Source organism: Anabrus simplex, chromosome 14 (assembly GCF_040414725.1).
Source record: "Anabrus simplex isolate iqAnaSimp1 chromosome 14, ASM4041472v1, whole genome shotgun sequence".
NCBI classification, from domain to species: domain Eukaryota; kingdom Metazoa; phylum Arthropoda; class Insecta; order Orthoptera; family Tettigoniidae; genus Anabrus; species Anabrus simplex.
The window spans coordinates 69395109-69409675 of record NC_090278.1 but is presented as its reverse complement, the minus strand read 5'-3'; the positions used below and the strand labels follow the sequence as shown (position 1 = coordinate 69409675).

Here is a 14567-nt window from a genome sequence, read left to right as displayed (position 1 = left end):
GGTAGAGAACTTAATTTCACGGCCCTGGATTACTACTAGTGTGTAGTGTGGTAAGCATGTCAGCCTACAGCTACAGGGAGAGTCAGTCCAGTTCCAAGCCATTCTTTGCTGTGTTTGTTTGGATCGTGCAACAGTAGCTCATTTGACATGTTGGTGTTTAATTTTATGTTCATAAGTGAATTGTATAACATCGTATGTAAATTAGGTCTGCTGTACTTACGCATAATGGTTTGTAGGACATTCAGTTATGGAGAAGAAGAAAGCCAGACAGTTTACAAATGATGAAAAATTAAAGTTTATTGACAAAGTGGATGCAAATCGCCCAGATATTGGACATTCGTACAACTTCAAACACAATTGTAAGCACCGTATATAGTTCGCGATTCTAAGAACGTTTTTCCTTGTTTTAACTGTGTTGGTGTTCTTAAAATGTATTATTCCTTTAATTATTTCATTAATAAATATAATTGTAAACACTTGTTTCTTTGTTTTTATAGTAATTATAGTTACATTCAAATGTAACTTTAAATCTAACAGTGGCCGTGCGCGTAGAGGCGCGCGGCTGTGAGCTTGCATCCGGGAGATAGTAGGTTCGAATCCCACTATCGGCAGCCCTGAAGATGGTTTTCCGTGGTTTCCCATTTTCACACCAGGCAAATGCTGGGGCTGTACCTTAATTAAGGCCACGGCCGCTTCCTTCCAACTCCTAGGCCTTTTCTATCCCATCGTCGCCATAAGACCTATCTGTGTCGGTGCGACGTAAAGCCCCTAGCAAAAAAAAAAAAAAATCTAACAGTGTAATTGTTTTTCCTTTTTTAGCATGTTTCCTCTTTATGACTTTTTTTTGTGGTTCCCACAAAAACGTCCTAACCAGTTTTGGCTGTATTGCATGGAGTGTATCTTGTGGTTCAGATTGCACATAAAAATGGGTCCCTGACTAGTTTGTCCAAAAGGTGTTAGTCATCATTTATTCTTTGTATTTTGGATAAGTTAGATAAGCTTGTTCCATCAGACTCCTTTAATAATACTAGTTATTTCAATTCATTGTTGTTTTCATTCCTTCAGTTATTTTTCTTTATCAAGTGACCACAATAAAGGATTTAATATTTTATCTTTGCTCTAGGATCCCCACAAGAAACTGGAGGGAATGGAGTACACCCACTGGAAGGAGCCCAAGCTGCTTGTTCGTATTCTCCTCCATTACTTCTGCCATCATCCAAACGATATCGACCTTTTGTTCCAGTTGTTACGAGCCTTATGTGACCGCTACATACCAGACTTCCAGGTAAATGTCTTACAGCAGTACTTTTTCTTCAACAGTAGGTCTTCTCAGTGACAGGGACCATTTATATGCTGTGCTACCTAGCGAATGGAGGTGATTCAGTTGCAAGCGCTATGAATATGTGGCGGTTTCATTAAAAATTCACTGTTACTATAATTTAGTTCACATGATTGTCAAAGGTTTGCATTAGAGACACAAAAGATTATAGTATAAATCAGTGATTTTACTGGGTGAGTTGACCATGCGGTTAGAGGCGTGCAGCTGTGAGCTTTCATCCGGGAGATAGTAGGTTTGAATCCCACTGTTGGCAGCCCTGAAGATTATTTTCTGTGATTTCCCATTTCCACAGCGGGCAAATGCTGGGGCTGTACCTTAATTAAGGCCACGGCCGCTTTCTTCCCACCCCTAGACCTTTCCTATCCCATCCTCGCCATAAGACCTATCTGTGTCGGTGCGACGTAAAGCAAATAAAATTAAAAAACAAACAAACTGATTTTATATTATTTTATTGCTTAGAGTAATAGAGGAGGGACCTGCTATGCATTAGAGAAAATGATAGTGGTGTTATTATTTTACAACAGTAGTTTACACTTCATTGAACATTTGTATTATTGTTGTCTTGGAAACTTTGTGCAGAAGAGTTGGAAAGTGTAAAGAGAGAATGTATTCTGCACCTAAGCGGCTGAGACCTGACAATAAGTAGGGAGGAGAGTAGAATTGAAGCCAGCGAAGTGAAATGTGTAAGAAGTATGATAGGAAAGACAAGGAAAGACAGATTTCGAAACAAAGGTGTTAGGAAGGAGGTCAGAATGTAAAACCTAAATGAGAGAATTGATAAGAGTAAACTAAGATGGTTTAGACATGTAAAGGGGATGCAGGAGAAAAGTATACCAAAACAGATGATGGAGATGAAGTTTGCGGGAAATAGAGGGAGACAGAGAGACCTTGAACAAGGTGTATAGATTCAATAAAGAGAAGCACAAGAAGAAGAAGAAGATACATAGACTGGGACAAAATGATGGAAGAGGAATGGTGGAAGGAGAGAGGAAGGTGGAGAAGTGTCATAAATGCCCCAACCCGGCAGGAGCTGGATAAGGGGAAAGGAGGAAACAGTAGCAAAGATTCATTTAAAACAAATTTTGGGTTAATGGAATGATTATTTCATGAATAAGACAATGTGTAGTTTGGAGGTGTTTCCACTATCCGCTTCTGGTCTTTAAAGCAGTTTGCACATTTATTCCCTCTGTTCTTCGACAGATCTCGCCTCACTGGGTGGAGATAAACATCATTATACCTTAGTAATTTAGTTTGGTGTGATACAGTTACCGTCTGATTTATTCAAAACTTAAATACTATACTTTTATTGAAACTGCAACCAGCCATATGTCTGTGCCATGCAGTGTCACCTCTCAAACAGAGAGCAAGCCTTGAAAATGTGTTTTAAGCAGTTTAAATAAAGTCAATGTACATATATATTGATTAAAAGTTTGCAGATCATGCTATGTGCACAAACTTCAAAATTTAAGTTTTAGTCACAGGTCCACTAGAATGTACCAGAAAGCTAAACCTATGCAGAGACAACATGAAATTCGATAAGAAAAAAACAAATTCTCTCTGGATCATGTCAACAGGCTATCAGTAGGCAGATTTAAAAGAGAAAAGACACAATTATTTGGGCTGATTAATGCATAGAAAGAGGCAGTTCAACTTCAAAGGTATGTCATTAATATTCTCACAGCATTAAAATTTTACAAGCTAGAACAAAATGAATTTAGGCATATAGAAGTGGATATCAAATATGGAGTTTGGCAGCATGTGAAAAACCTAGTCCATACGGCATATGGATGTCGGCGTCAAGGAGTTAAATTACTGTCTTTTTTAACGTCTATTTCTCTTGTTGAATGATAGGAGCTTTGCAAAGTTTGATAGTGATGACAATTTGTTGTTGACATGTAGAGCCAATTCATGTTTTTAACAGATGCCAGGCAACATTCAGAACAATTGAGGGTAGCTGGCTGCGTGATGCTCCTGCAAACCTCGGCTTTCAAATGGATGGATATCCTGCAATAAAAGGCAACTCCCTCTGACTTGCCTCCATTTCAGCCAGCTCACGCTGACACTGGCGCAGGAATCAACTAGTGTGACACTGTCTAAATAGATCAGGGAGCTAATATTTCTATATTGCTCAAGTTTCTTTGAGATCCTGCTGGTTACCCACATTGGATGGTCCCAGGTGTCTGTGATCTGCACTCTATGGTTTTCTTGTTGTTCAACATTAGTCCATTTTTTTTGTTAACATAGTGTCCCACTCCTGAACTTGCTTTTCAGGGTTATGGCATTCTTCTGCAGCCAACAGGACATCAGCAGCGTATGGGAGAGTCCATGGTTGTGGGTTTAGGATATCCTATGTTATCACATCCATGCAAACTATGTACAGCAGGGGTGAGTGGACCGAACCTCAGTGGATGCAGACTCAAATGAGGAAAGTAGGAGAGATCCCTGCAGTACATTGCACCACACTGCTACATTTAAGAGACATACACCTCAGGAACTTCATGCGATCGGAGTGCATGCCAAATCAGTTCATGTGGAACTCGGGATCGCCAAGTCCAAGAAGGCCATTTGGATAGGTTTGTTTTTCTCATGGTGCCTTTCTGTGAATGATCTGTTGCCACGTATGACATCTGTTGTCCCATTTCTCTTCACAAGGCCACACTGCTTATGTGTGATCGTGACAGTGTCATGGAGGCGACTGATGAGATTGTGCTCAAAGATTTTCATGGTGTATTTCACAGACATACAAGCATAATCATGCATATATAAAGATCTCAACGTGACCAAGAGCGCAATTTTCCAACCACCCCAAGCCAAAAATTGATAAAACTTTTGTCTTGGACACATGAATTTCTGGGATTTTATAGACAGTTTTGTAAATTGGTAAATTCGTGGCCTACTCCTCTAGCGAAGGTTGTTAAATCTCGCAAACCACTCTCACAGGAAAGAAAGGAAGAATTAATAGCAGGACTCAAGAGGTATTGGGAATGAGAATGGGCATCCAGAAAGAACTATTTGTAAGAGCTCCCTGGGCTGATGACCTAGATGTTAGGCCCCTTTAAACAACAAGCATCAAGAGCTCCCTAGTGGGCTTAAATCACTAATAAATGTATAAGATATTCCAATGTATATTGTGTTAAAATTTGGAGTTGATCAGACAACAGGTTTTGGAGAGATAGTATCTTAAATTTATGCATGGTTGAAAAACGCTTAAAAACAGGCACTTGTTTTATTCTACCTGTGATAATATATATTTAAATATAAAATAAAAATTTGAAACCTACATGACCTTGGTGAAATGAAACAAGGAAAATGGTGTTATTGGATTTTCTGTAGGCCTATTAGTTATTTCATAAATAACCTTCAAACTTGTGTACACAGAATACAGTAGAACCTCGATAATTCGAAATCGGTTAATTCAAAATCCCGCCTAATTCGAAGAAGCACTCATTCCCGGAAACTTGAGATACAGTTTTGCATGTTATTTAAATTGTTTAATTCGAAATACGGATAATTCGTAATTCGAAGTACAATGTCCGCCCCCTTACCGAAATTCAGACTTTTAATTCAAAACTGCTTTTATATTTTAAAACTGTAGTATGTTACAGAGTAATTTCAACTCGAAATTTATCCGCGTCATAATAGAACGCGTGTTCGAACGTGGAGGGGTAGCTTTTCGCACTTACACTCACTTTGGTGGGTCTACAGTGCGCTTCATGATTGCTAAGTTGAATGAAATCGGAATTCTTTTGTATTCAACCTTTTAAGGAACGCCGTAATATCACGCAACAGACAGTGTGCGGAAAAACGGAATCCGCGAACACTGGCGATGCCGACAGTTGATGAAAAACGTGGCTTATGTAATAAATTCGCAGACACCGAACAATATTGTCATTGCCGATGAAATTGCATTCCTTTATTTTAATCCGTGCCCAAACGGTCTAATGGTTTTGATGATGATGATGATGATGCTTGTTGTTTTAAGGGGCCTAACATTGAAGGTCATCGGCCCCTAGGTCTAATGGTTTTAATGGAGAAAGTGCCAGCCGGAGAATCGTACAAGGGTGGGGGGTCATTCTAGTGCGTTGCAATGCACATGGAAGCGAGAAACTTTATCTCCTCGTCATAGGAAAGTTCTATAAGCCACAATGTTTTAGGGGCGTTGGGCACTTTCCATGCCAGTACCAAGCATCTAAAAATGCAAACAGTACAGAAATCCAAAAAATAATGCATTTGCACAGGGGAACCAGCATAATTTATCCCCGTCTTTGAATTGTGTGATTGTTTTTTTTCTTTCGTTGCGTGAGGTTATGTTTGTCATTGATTTATCCAAGTGCATTATTTGAACATTGTAAATGCACCTTGTTGGATACATTTCGGAAATAGTTTTTTCCATGGCATTTGAAAGGTTTAAACTGTGAATCGAGGTGATTGGATGTATTAATGGGTCTTAGAATACTTTGTGACGCGGCAAGTGTTTACATTTCTGAAGTACGAGTGAAGTGCCATGGCGGGAAATCGTACAAGGATAGAGTCATAGGAAAGTTCGATTTTAAGGGCATCGGGTACTTTCTGTGTAAATACAAGGCATCTAAAATGCATACAGTATAGTAATCCAATGAATAAAGCACTTGCACATGGGAGCCAGCATAGATTTCTCCTCGTCTTTGAATCGTGCTTTTTTCTTCCCTTTCGTTGCGTGAGGTTATGTTTGCCAGTGAGATATCCAAGTGCATTATTTGAATACTGTAAATGCACCTTCTTGGATACATTTTGGAAATAGTTATTTTTATCATGTTATTTGAAAGGTATAAACTGTGAATCAAGGTTAACTGTATGCAATAACGGGTCTTAAAATATTCTGTAACGCGGCAAGGGTTGGTACTTCTGAATTGCGAATTGGCGGTTAATTTGAAATCACGTAATTCGAAGTCCAGTTTTTGAGTCCCAACAACTTTGAATTAACGAGGTTTTACTGTATTTTGGTCGTCATCGTCGATTGTAAAGGCTTCAAGTCTATAGTGTCTAACACAACAGTTAGCTGGTTAGTCGGCACTCAACCTATTTCTGTCGAATAACACCAAGGGGTCTGTATCCGATGGATGAATCACCATCAACAGCATGACTTGCTCTATATGAACACCGTAGAAAGATTTGGAATTGAATCCAGGCTTTTGGCATGCAATCTAGTGATTAGAAATTGTACACTAGAGGTGCTAGGTGCCGGCCAACATTCTTACGGTGAAATTCTTTTTCCACCCATGGGACTTGAAGCAGCTAACTGTGGTGTTAGACCATACTGACTTGTCGCCTTTACAATCACGGCCATCAGGCAGGTATGATGATGATGATGATGATGATGATGATGACGACGACGACGACGACTAGGGCAACATTTTTTTTTTTTTTTTGCTACAGAAGTGGCCTGGGATAAATGGAAGATAAAAATTGCCTCTTCATATGTAGAGCGTGTGTGATCTGTTCATATCCAAAAAAGAGACCTCATTATTTGGGCGTGTGTTGGTCACATACTTAATCACGGAGAGCTTGATTAGTTCGGTTGCATAGCTGCTGGTCCCACACCCGGGAGGCTGACATTCGAATCCTGTCTGGTCCTGGATGGACATTTTCATCTCGAAATTCACATGGTGTCAGTAAATCCCCAGCTCAAACCAAAATAAGCATGGGTGGCTTGAGACCTCAAAATACATGAAATAAGCTGAAAAAACTTTTTTTAAATCGTGTACTTTGGCATCGTTAAGTTTTGAAAATGACTTATTTACTTGACTTATTTCCTGTATCTCCTAAGTCAAGCATAGGGCATCAATGATCTTCCGCCACCGGACACTGTTCTGCGCCATCGTTCTGATCTCGATCCAGGTCTTTCCTCCTTTCTCCATCCCTTTTGCTCTTACACTCCTCCTCCATGTGTTCCTTGGTCTGCATCTTCTCCTGCTACCTTGTGGTTTCCATTCCAGGGCTTGTCTTGCTATGTTGTCTTTATCTCGCCGTAATGTATGCCCGATCCATTTCCATTTCCTACGACGCATCTCAATATCAATGGGTGTTTGATTGGTTCTTCTCCATAGCTCTTCATTGGAGATTGCTTGTGGCAAGTTTTGAAAATAATTCATAGTATTTCCTGTATATTGAGTTTTAGTTTTCTTTTCTTAAGATTTTCACAGAAGTCATACTTAAAGCTATACAGTATTTTCATTAATCATATGTCTTATCTTAAAATTCCTGGCTCAGAGGGTATTAAAAGGTAAACTTAAAAGCTTTCCAATCTGCCGAACACACAATTTCAATACATACAAATATCGCACTGTAATATACCTGTAGTCCGCCTCTGTGGTGTAGTGGTTAGCGTGATTAGCTGCCACCCCGAGAGGTCCGAGTTCGATTCCCGGCTCTGCCACGAAATTTGAAAAGTGGTACGAGGGCTGGAACGGGGTCCACTCAGCCTTGGGAGGTCAATTGAGTAGAGGTGGGTTCAATTCCCACCTCAGCCATCGTGGAAGTGATTTTCCGTGGTTTCCCACTTCTCCTCCAGGCAAATGCCGGGATGGTACCTAACTGAAGGCCACGGCCGCTTCCTTCCCTCTTCCTTGCCTGTCCCATCCAATCTTCCCATCCCTCCACTAGGCCCCTGTTCAGCATACGAGGTGAGGCCGCCTGGGCGAGTTACTGGTCATTCTCCCCAGTTGTATCCCCGACTCATAGTCTGAATCTCCAGGACACTGCCCTTGAGGCGGTAGAGGTGGGATCCCTCGCTGAGTCCGAGGGAAAAACCGACCCTGGAGGGTCAGATTACGAACGAATATACCTGTAAAAAAACACATTACTAAACAAGAAACAAATGCACTTTATTACATAAAGAATGAGATAATTACCATTTAAGCTCTTTAGGTATTTTCAGTTGTGAAATTAGGCAGCATTTTGCAATATTGCTGCACTGGGGTGGAACGTTTTTAACCTTTCCAATCGTTGAAATTAAATAATGGTTTCCTTCTGGGAACTTAATTGTTGGAAGAATGACATTTCCTTCTTAAAAGAACATCATCAGATTCTGTTTTTGTTGTAACTTATGGCCAGCCCGGATTCCAGTCCATTAGCTTTCTTGCGTTCCAGTATAGTTGAGTGAAATTTCCTGAAGTTCTGTCACATCAAGTTTGTTGCAATGCAGCAGGTGTTCCTTATCCATTTTGCTTCCAGAGTCATGGCAAAGTGTGCATTTTTTTGGATCTCAGGATGTTGATTTGTTTCAGATGAGCTGCGAGACAGTTGTGGCCAGTGTTAAGTCTGAAGAAGGCTACAGCTTATTTTCTTGGTTTTATTTTATACTGATTCCATTTAGCATCAATATCCTTCCATAATTTCGTTTCTGCCTTTTTATTTGCCATTTCTTCACGCCTGTTTTTAATAGTATTTTTTTCCATGAACCTACTATGCTGGCGTAGCAGGGGGAGAGGCAATACTTTCCAGGTGGTGCATCCCAGATGGTAGATACGGGGGGTCCTAACCTGCTTGCCGGTGGATTTGAGAGAAATAAAATAGCTCTCGCAGACCAAACACCCAGCCCCCTGTGGGTGGGAGACGCAGACGAAGAATACACCCACGGTTTACCCTGCCTGCCGTAAGAGGCGACTAAAAGGGGCGACCAAGCGATGATTGATTTAGAACCATGAGACTACTTGTAATTAGTACCACCATGCGGGGAACACCATGGGTCGCTATTACTTGCTCGTAGTACCACTTTGTTAGGTACAAAATAGGTTTGTGATTAGTTGCAACAGAGTGCGCTGTTGGCTTTTACACTACCTGTGATTAGTACCACTATATGAGTGACACCATGGGTGAGCAACACCATGGTTCTGGCTTTCCTATGATTAGTACTCACTATATGAGGAACACCATGGGATAGTACGAGTTCCTGTGGTTAGTGTTGAACACCATATGTTTGTGTTGCCTGTAAGTGGCACCACAATGTGCGAAACACCATAGGTCTGTGATACATGTGCGATAACATCATCTGCAAACATGCTGATACATAAGTTACTTCCTTGATATACACATTGAATAATGTTGTGCTCGATACAACTCCTTGTGGGGAGGCCTAGTTTTGATTGCTTGCACCTTGAAGTTTTGTTGTTGTAACAAACATTGATCATTCTTTGGGAAAGGAATCTTGAACTCTAACTTGCGTCCATTTACTTTGAATCTGGTAAGATTCCTTAACAGCATGTTTTCACCATCAGTATCATAAGCTCCTTTAAAATCAATGAAAACTGCAAGAACACTTTCCCTTTTGTTAAAGGCTTCCCTCACAGCTTGTGTAAATCTTGTCATTTGATGGGAGGTGGACCTGTTTTGTCTGAATCCTGCTCGTTCTTCTGATACAAGAGATTTTGTTTCCAAGTACCAATTGAGTTTATTTGTAATCATGCTTTCTACAATCATCTGATTCTATCAAGTCACATTGAATATTTATAAATATTTGTGTTTATCTCTGTCCAAACATGTATGTGTATTTATTCCTTGTTTAATGTGTTTTTTACAGATACGTTATAGTGTCATATTTTTAATGAAATTGTATGTTTGAAAGACTGGAAAAGTTTATAAGTTTATATTTAAACTGAGTCGACAGTGAAAAGTATGGCTTCCTTCTTAACAAAATGGTATTAAAAGGGTTAATCTTGAGGAAAACGTTGTAACTTTATGCTCTTTCTTTCTCTTCCAGTTCCTGCGCGATTTCTTGGAGAACACTGTATCTCAAAATTACACCGTGGAGTGGAAGCGGTCGGCATTCTTCCTTTTTGTCAATCAGTTCCAAAACCCCACCATGTCTCAGGAGCTGAAGGCTAAGATCATGCAACTTATCCTGATCCCCTGCTTTGCTGTTAGCTTCGAGCGTGGAGAAGGAGAGAGATTGATTGGTGGCCCTCCGATGCCAGAGACAGAGAATCCAGACAATTGTGTGTCTGTGTTCATTAGTCAGGTGAGATATTTTTAGACTATACTGGAAATAACAAATACCGTGTTTCCATAAATCTAATACACACCCTCCAAGGTGCCATGTGCAGATGGGTGTGTGTCTTTCATGTATTGGTCATGCTAGTGAAACTAGTTTTGTAGTCAACTGTCTGGGGAATAAGAGCGTCCTGAGGGCAGTCGCTTCTTCAGCTCTTTTGTCTTAAAAACATAAACACTTTGAGAGGAACTCTTCCCTAAAATCATTTTTAAACCTATCAGCAAAGGGCTTGTCTAGGAATCGATTGTAGAATGGCTATCACATGATCTTGGGTGGCTGCCACATCAGCAGAATTTTTCTAAATGTGGCGAACCTTCCACAGAAGAGCACAGCAGATTGTTCCAGTGAGTTACAACAGTGTAATGGACACTGTAATTTTTGTGTAATTCAAGGAAATAATTATTTGAATGTAGTAGTAGTAGTACATAGTGGTGATGAGAACAATAGAGAGAGAGAGAGAGAGAGAGAGAGAGGAACGTACAGCACAACAAATAGATGAAAAGCAATATCAGCCGAACATTAGTAACATTTTACACCATATTGCTTGGGTAATGGCTTATGCACCAATGTGCATCAAATACTGAAGTCTTCAGCTTGTAGACCAGTTCCCTGCATGATAGCTGCTATTGTATGTATGTCCAGTTAAAAAATAATGTCGTGATGTATGGTATAATAATAATAATAATTTTGTGTGGCTAATTCTAGCCGAGTGCAGCCCTTGTAAGGCAAACCCTCCGATGAGAGTGGGTGGCATCTGCCATGTGTAGGTAACTGTGTGTTATTGTGGTGGAGGATAGTGTTATGTGTTGTGTGTGAGTTGCAGGGATGTTGGGGACAGCACAAATACCCATCCCCCGGGCCATTGAAATTAACCAATGAATGTTAAAAACCACGACCCGGCCAGAAATCGAACCCAGCACCCTTTGAACCGAAGGCCAATACGCTGACCATTCAGCCAACGAGTCGGACGTGATGTATGGTAATAGGGAGAGAGAGAGGGTGAAGGATGGTGCTGGCATATTAGCCTGCTCCTGTCGAATAGCACCAAGGGGTCTGCTTAAGGCTCAACTTTCCCATTCAATGGACAAATCACCATCAACAGTGTCATATTCCTTCAGTCCATATGAACACTGCAGAGAGGTTTGGAATTGAATGGAGGATTTTGGCATGCGATCTAGTGATTAGACCTACCCTGCCGGCCAACATTCTAATGGTGAATTTTTTTTTCGACCAGCGGAACTTGGAACTGGCTAATCACAGTGTCAGACCATATAGAATTGACACCTTAACAATCGCGGCTGTCAGGTGAGCTTAATAGCTGTCATTAATGACATAAAGTTCCCAGAAACTGTTGTGCAACAAACATGCAAGATTTTTATCATAGAGATGAAATGCCTCAGATTGTTGGCTGTAACTGTTCATGAAGAACACAATATATATCATCATGGGAAGCATTCAGTTAACTGCATGGTAGTGTGTGTGGACTGGCACTGAAATTCGGATGAATGAAGTGTTGATTTGTTTGCAATTATTTTTTTGTTTCTTATGTCATGCAGAAGAAATATGCTGATAATAAGTCACTAGACTGGCATGAAACTTTTATCCTACTTCGGATTTAACTAACTTATTTTAATTTGATATAATCATAGTTCAATACGGACCCATAAAATGAAATTCATTTCTCTAGAACATAAAATTTGTAGTGAATCTCCCAAATTTAAGTCAACTGAATAGTCCTGATTCTGCGTTATGGCCTTGATGGACAGAGATATGAGAACAGCGGGGCACAGTGAGAGATTAGGGATACAAACAAAGGTACTGGGAGGTAGGCAAGAAACGCAGAGAAAGTGTGGATGGTAATGCGGACCTGGCCGATCTGCGCCATAGTCTAAAACTTCCAAGTACCATCTCTCTCATGTTACGAGATGATCAGCCGTTTGTAGACCTTGTCATCCGTTTTATGAGAGACAGTGGCCTGTTTTACCATGTTTAAGAGTCAATTTTCTATTTGTTTTTAATTCTGTTAGTCCTGTTTTAGTCTGTCTTTGTGTATTTTGAATGGGTTTTTGAACTTTTAATTTGTAGGTAATATATGGTATTATTTCAAAGTCAATACCTTATTGTATTTTGATCAATTTTTAGATCATTTTATAAGAACACATTGCAAATTAGATCCACTGATTATTTAAAATTCATAATAATTTTCTACTTTCATTGATCTGTCTCTGTCTTATCCTTGGCTTTGACAATATGAAAGTGACTGAGGTATGAGCGATGCTAGTAATGCCATTCCTTGCTCAGCCAGTCCCTGCTATGAATGGTGTGAAAATGTTGCTCATAGGGTCGGTTGGTGGATGCATTTCAGTGGGCTTGGCAGACTGATATATAATAGCAACTTCTGGCTCGGTGAGGAAATTAATGGGAAACTACGTCACTCCTCCTTTCCCTAGTACGCCTCTTCAGTGATGCCTAGGCCATCTATGACAGCTGATGGCAGAGTTGTTGAGGATCCAACCAGCCTTAGGGCTGAAGACTAAACATACATACATACATACATACATACATACATACATACATACATACATACATACATACATACATACATCATCATCTTTTAAATTCTAATCGGTGGATAAATTTTAATTGTTATTACATTTCGTTTCATCTCGTACCATTAGGGGCCGATGACCTAGATATTAGGCCCCTTTAAACAACAGCATAATCAGCAACAACTAGAGTTTGATGGAACCATTTTTTAGAAATTTTTAATCTTGATGTGATAAGTGTTGGATGAGAAGAAATCCAGCTCTATATGCTTACAAGGGTCTGTTGTTCTGGATTTACTTTTTTTAATACCCGTTTTTAGGAATATTTACTTGCGATTTATTTCCTTTGTCATACATGTTGGTAATTTGGGCGTTATTTCTCTAAATGTTATAATTGAATATGTTCTTTTTATTATTGTTACAGGTTATAGATCCTGACAATCCATTCTCTAATTCTGATTCTGTAAGAATTTTCCTACTTCAATTCTCCTGTCTCCTGATGGAACAAGCTTCTCCGCACATTCACGATGCAGCCAACAAACGACAAGGTAAGTGTTCAAGGACTATTTATGAAATAATTGATGTATATAACTGCATCATTTAATAACGTGTTCCACGGCTGGTTGAAAATCTATGTATGAAACTTACAACGGGAGTCATGTGCATCTCAGACTTCAATTTTGTCAAGTTTTCGTCAGGTTACTCTGTATGGATATAAAACCAATACCTATTGGAGTTAATTTTGAAAACTTTGTGTAGTATTTCGGTTCTCAAACATCAGTTGTAAGCCATCATGTAAATGCAGTGCAGGAAGGATCCTAAATATTGGAAATAGCAGGTTTTCGCTAGTTCTTGACCATTGACGTTGCATGTGGTGGGATTAGTTTCCAGAAATTCAGTCTTCTTAACATTTAGGCTTAGACTTAATTGGCCTAAGTGGTCACTCATCCTGAAACTCAGCCCTGCAATTCCTCTTTGGTAGTGGCTGTAAGGAGGATTTCGTCGGCGTACATCAATGTCCAAGGAACACTTTCAAACAAGTCATGCGAGATGATATCCCCCCCGATGAACTCTAAATCACATAGGGAAGCTCTCAGAGAAGCCAGCAATGCACCTCTCTCTCCTACGGGTGTTCTCATTCTGATCAACTTATATTTAATGTATATTAAATCACATTAAATACTGTACAATAGCACAGAACTATTTGTATGGAAAACATCATACTTAATTTACTTCCGGCAGCATTTAAAAAATCATTAACAATGTTCATAATCTTAAGTTCTTCAGTTGTTTTACAAAACCAACAATTATATTCAATTATTTTCAGAGAATTTGTGAGCTATTCTGTGTCCTTTGGCAAACACTTATTGGTGTAAAAATGAATAAATACGTTTTTCAGATTGAGGATATTGTGAACATTTCAGGTGCTAAAGTACGGCGGCTGTTGATGTTTGCCTGGCCATGCCTCTTGGGGAAAATCTGTGTGGATCCTGCAACAAGATACCATGGACATCTTCTCCTGTGTCATATTATTGCTAAATTTGCCATCCATAAGCGTCTTAAACTACAAGGTACGTATTGAGTTTTTTTATTATAGATATTTTTTTGAACTGACTTGGGGGCTTTGTCAGTCTTTCTTCTTGATCTTCACCTT

At 39.7% G+C, this 14567-nt stretch overlaps 1 protein-coding gene across 1 annotated transcript in view; it reads left to right on the top strand.

Moving 5' to 3' along the window:
* Positions 1 to 14567, top strand: part of Nipped-A (Transcription-associated protein Nipped-A) — a 347371-nt gene that overhangs the window by 120894 nt on the left and 211910 nt on the right. Inside the window, exons 30-33 of the mRNA XM_067157840.2 lie at positions 1124 to 1285; positions 10077 to 10334; positions 13338 to 13461; positions 14338 to 14484. Of these exons, the coding sequence (XP_067013941.2) occupies positions 1124 to 1285; positions 10077 to 10334; positions 13338 to 13461; positions 14338 to 14484 (691 nt within the window). The remainder of the gene's footprint in view (positions 1 to 1123; positions 1286 to 10076; positions 10335 to 13337; positions 13462 to 14337; positions 14485 to 14567) is intronic.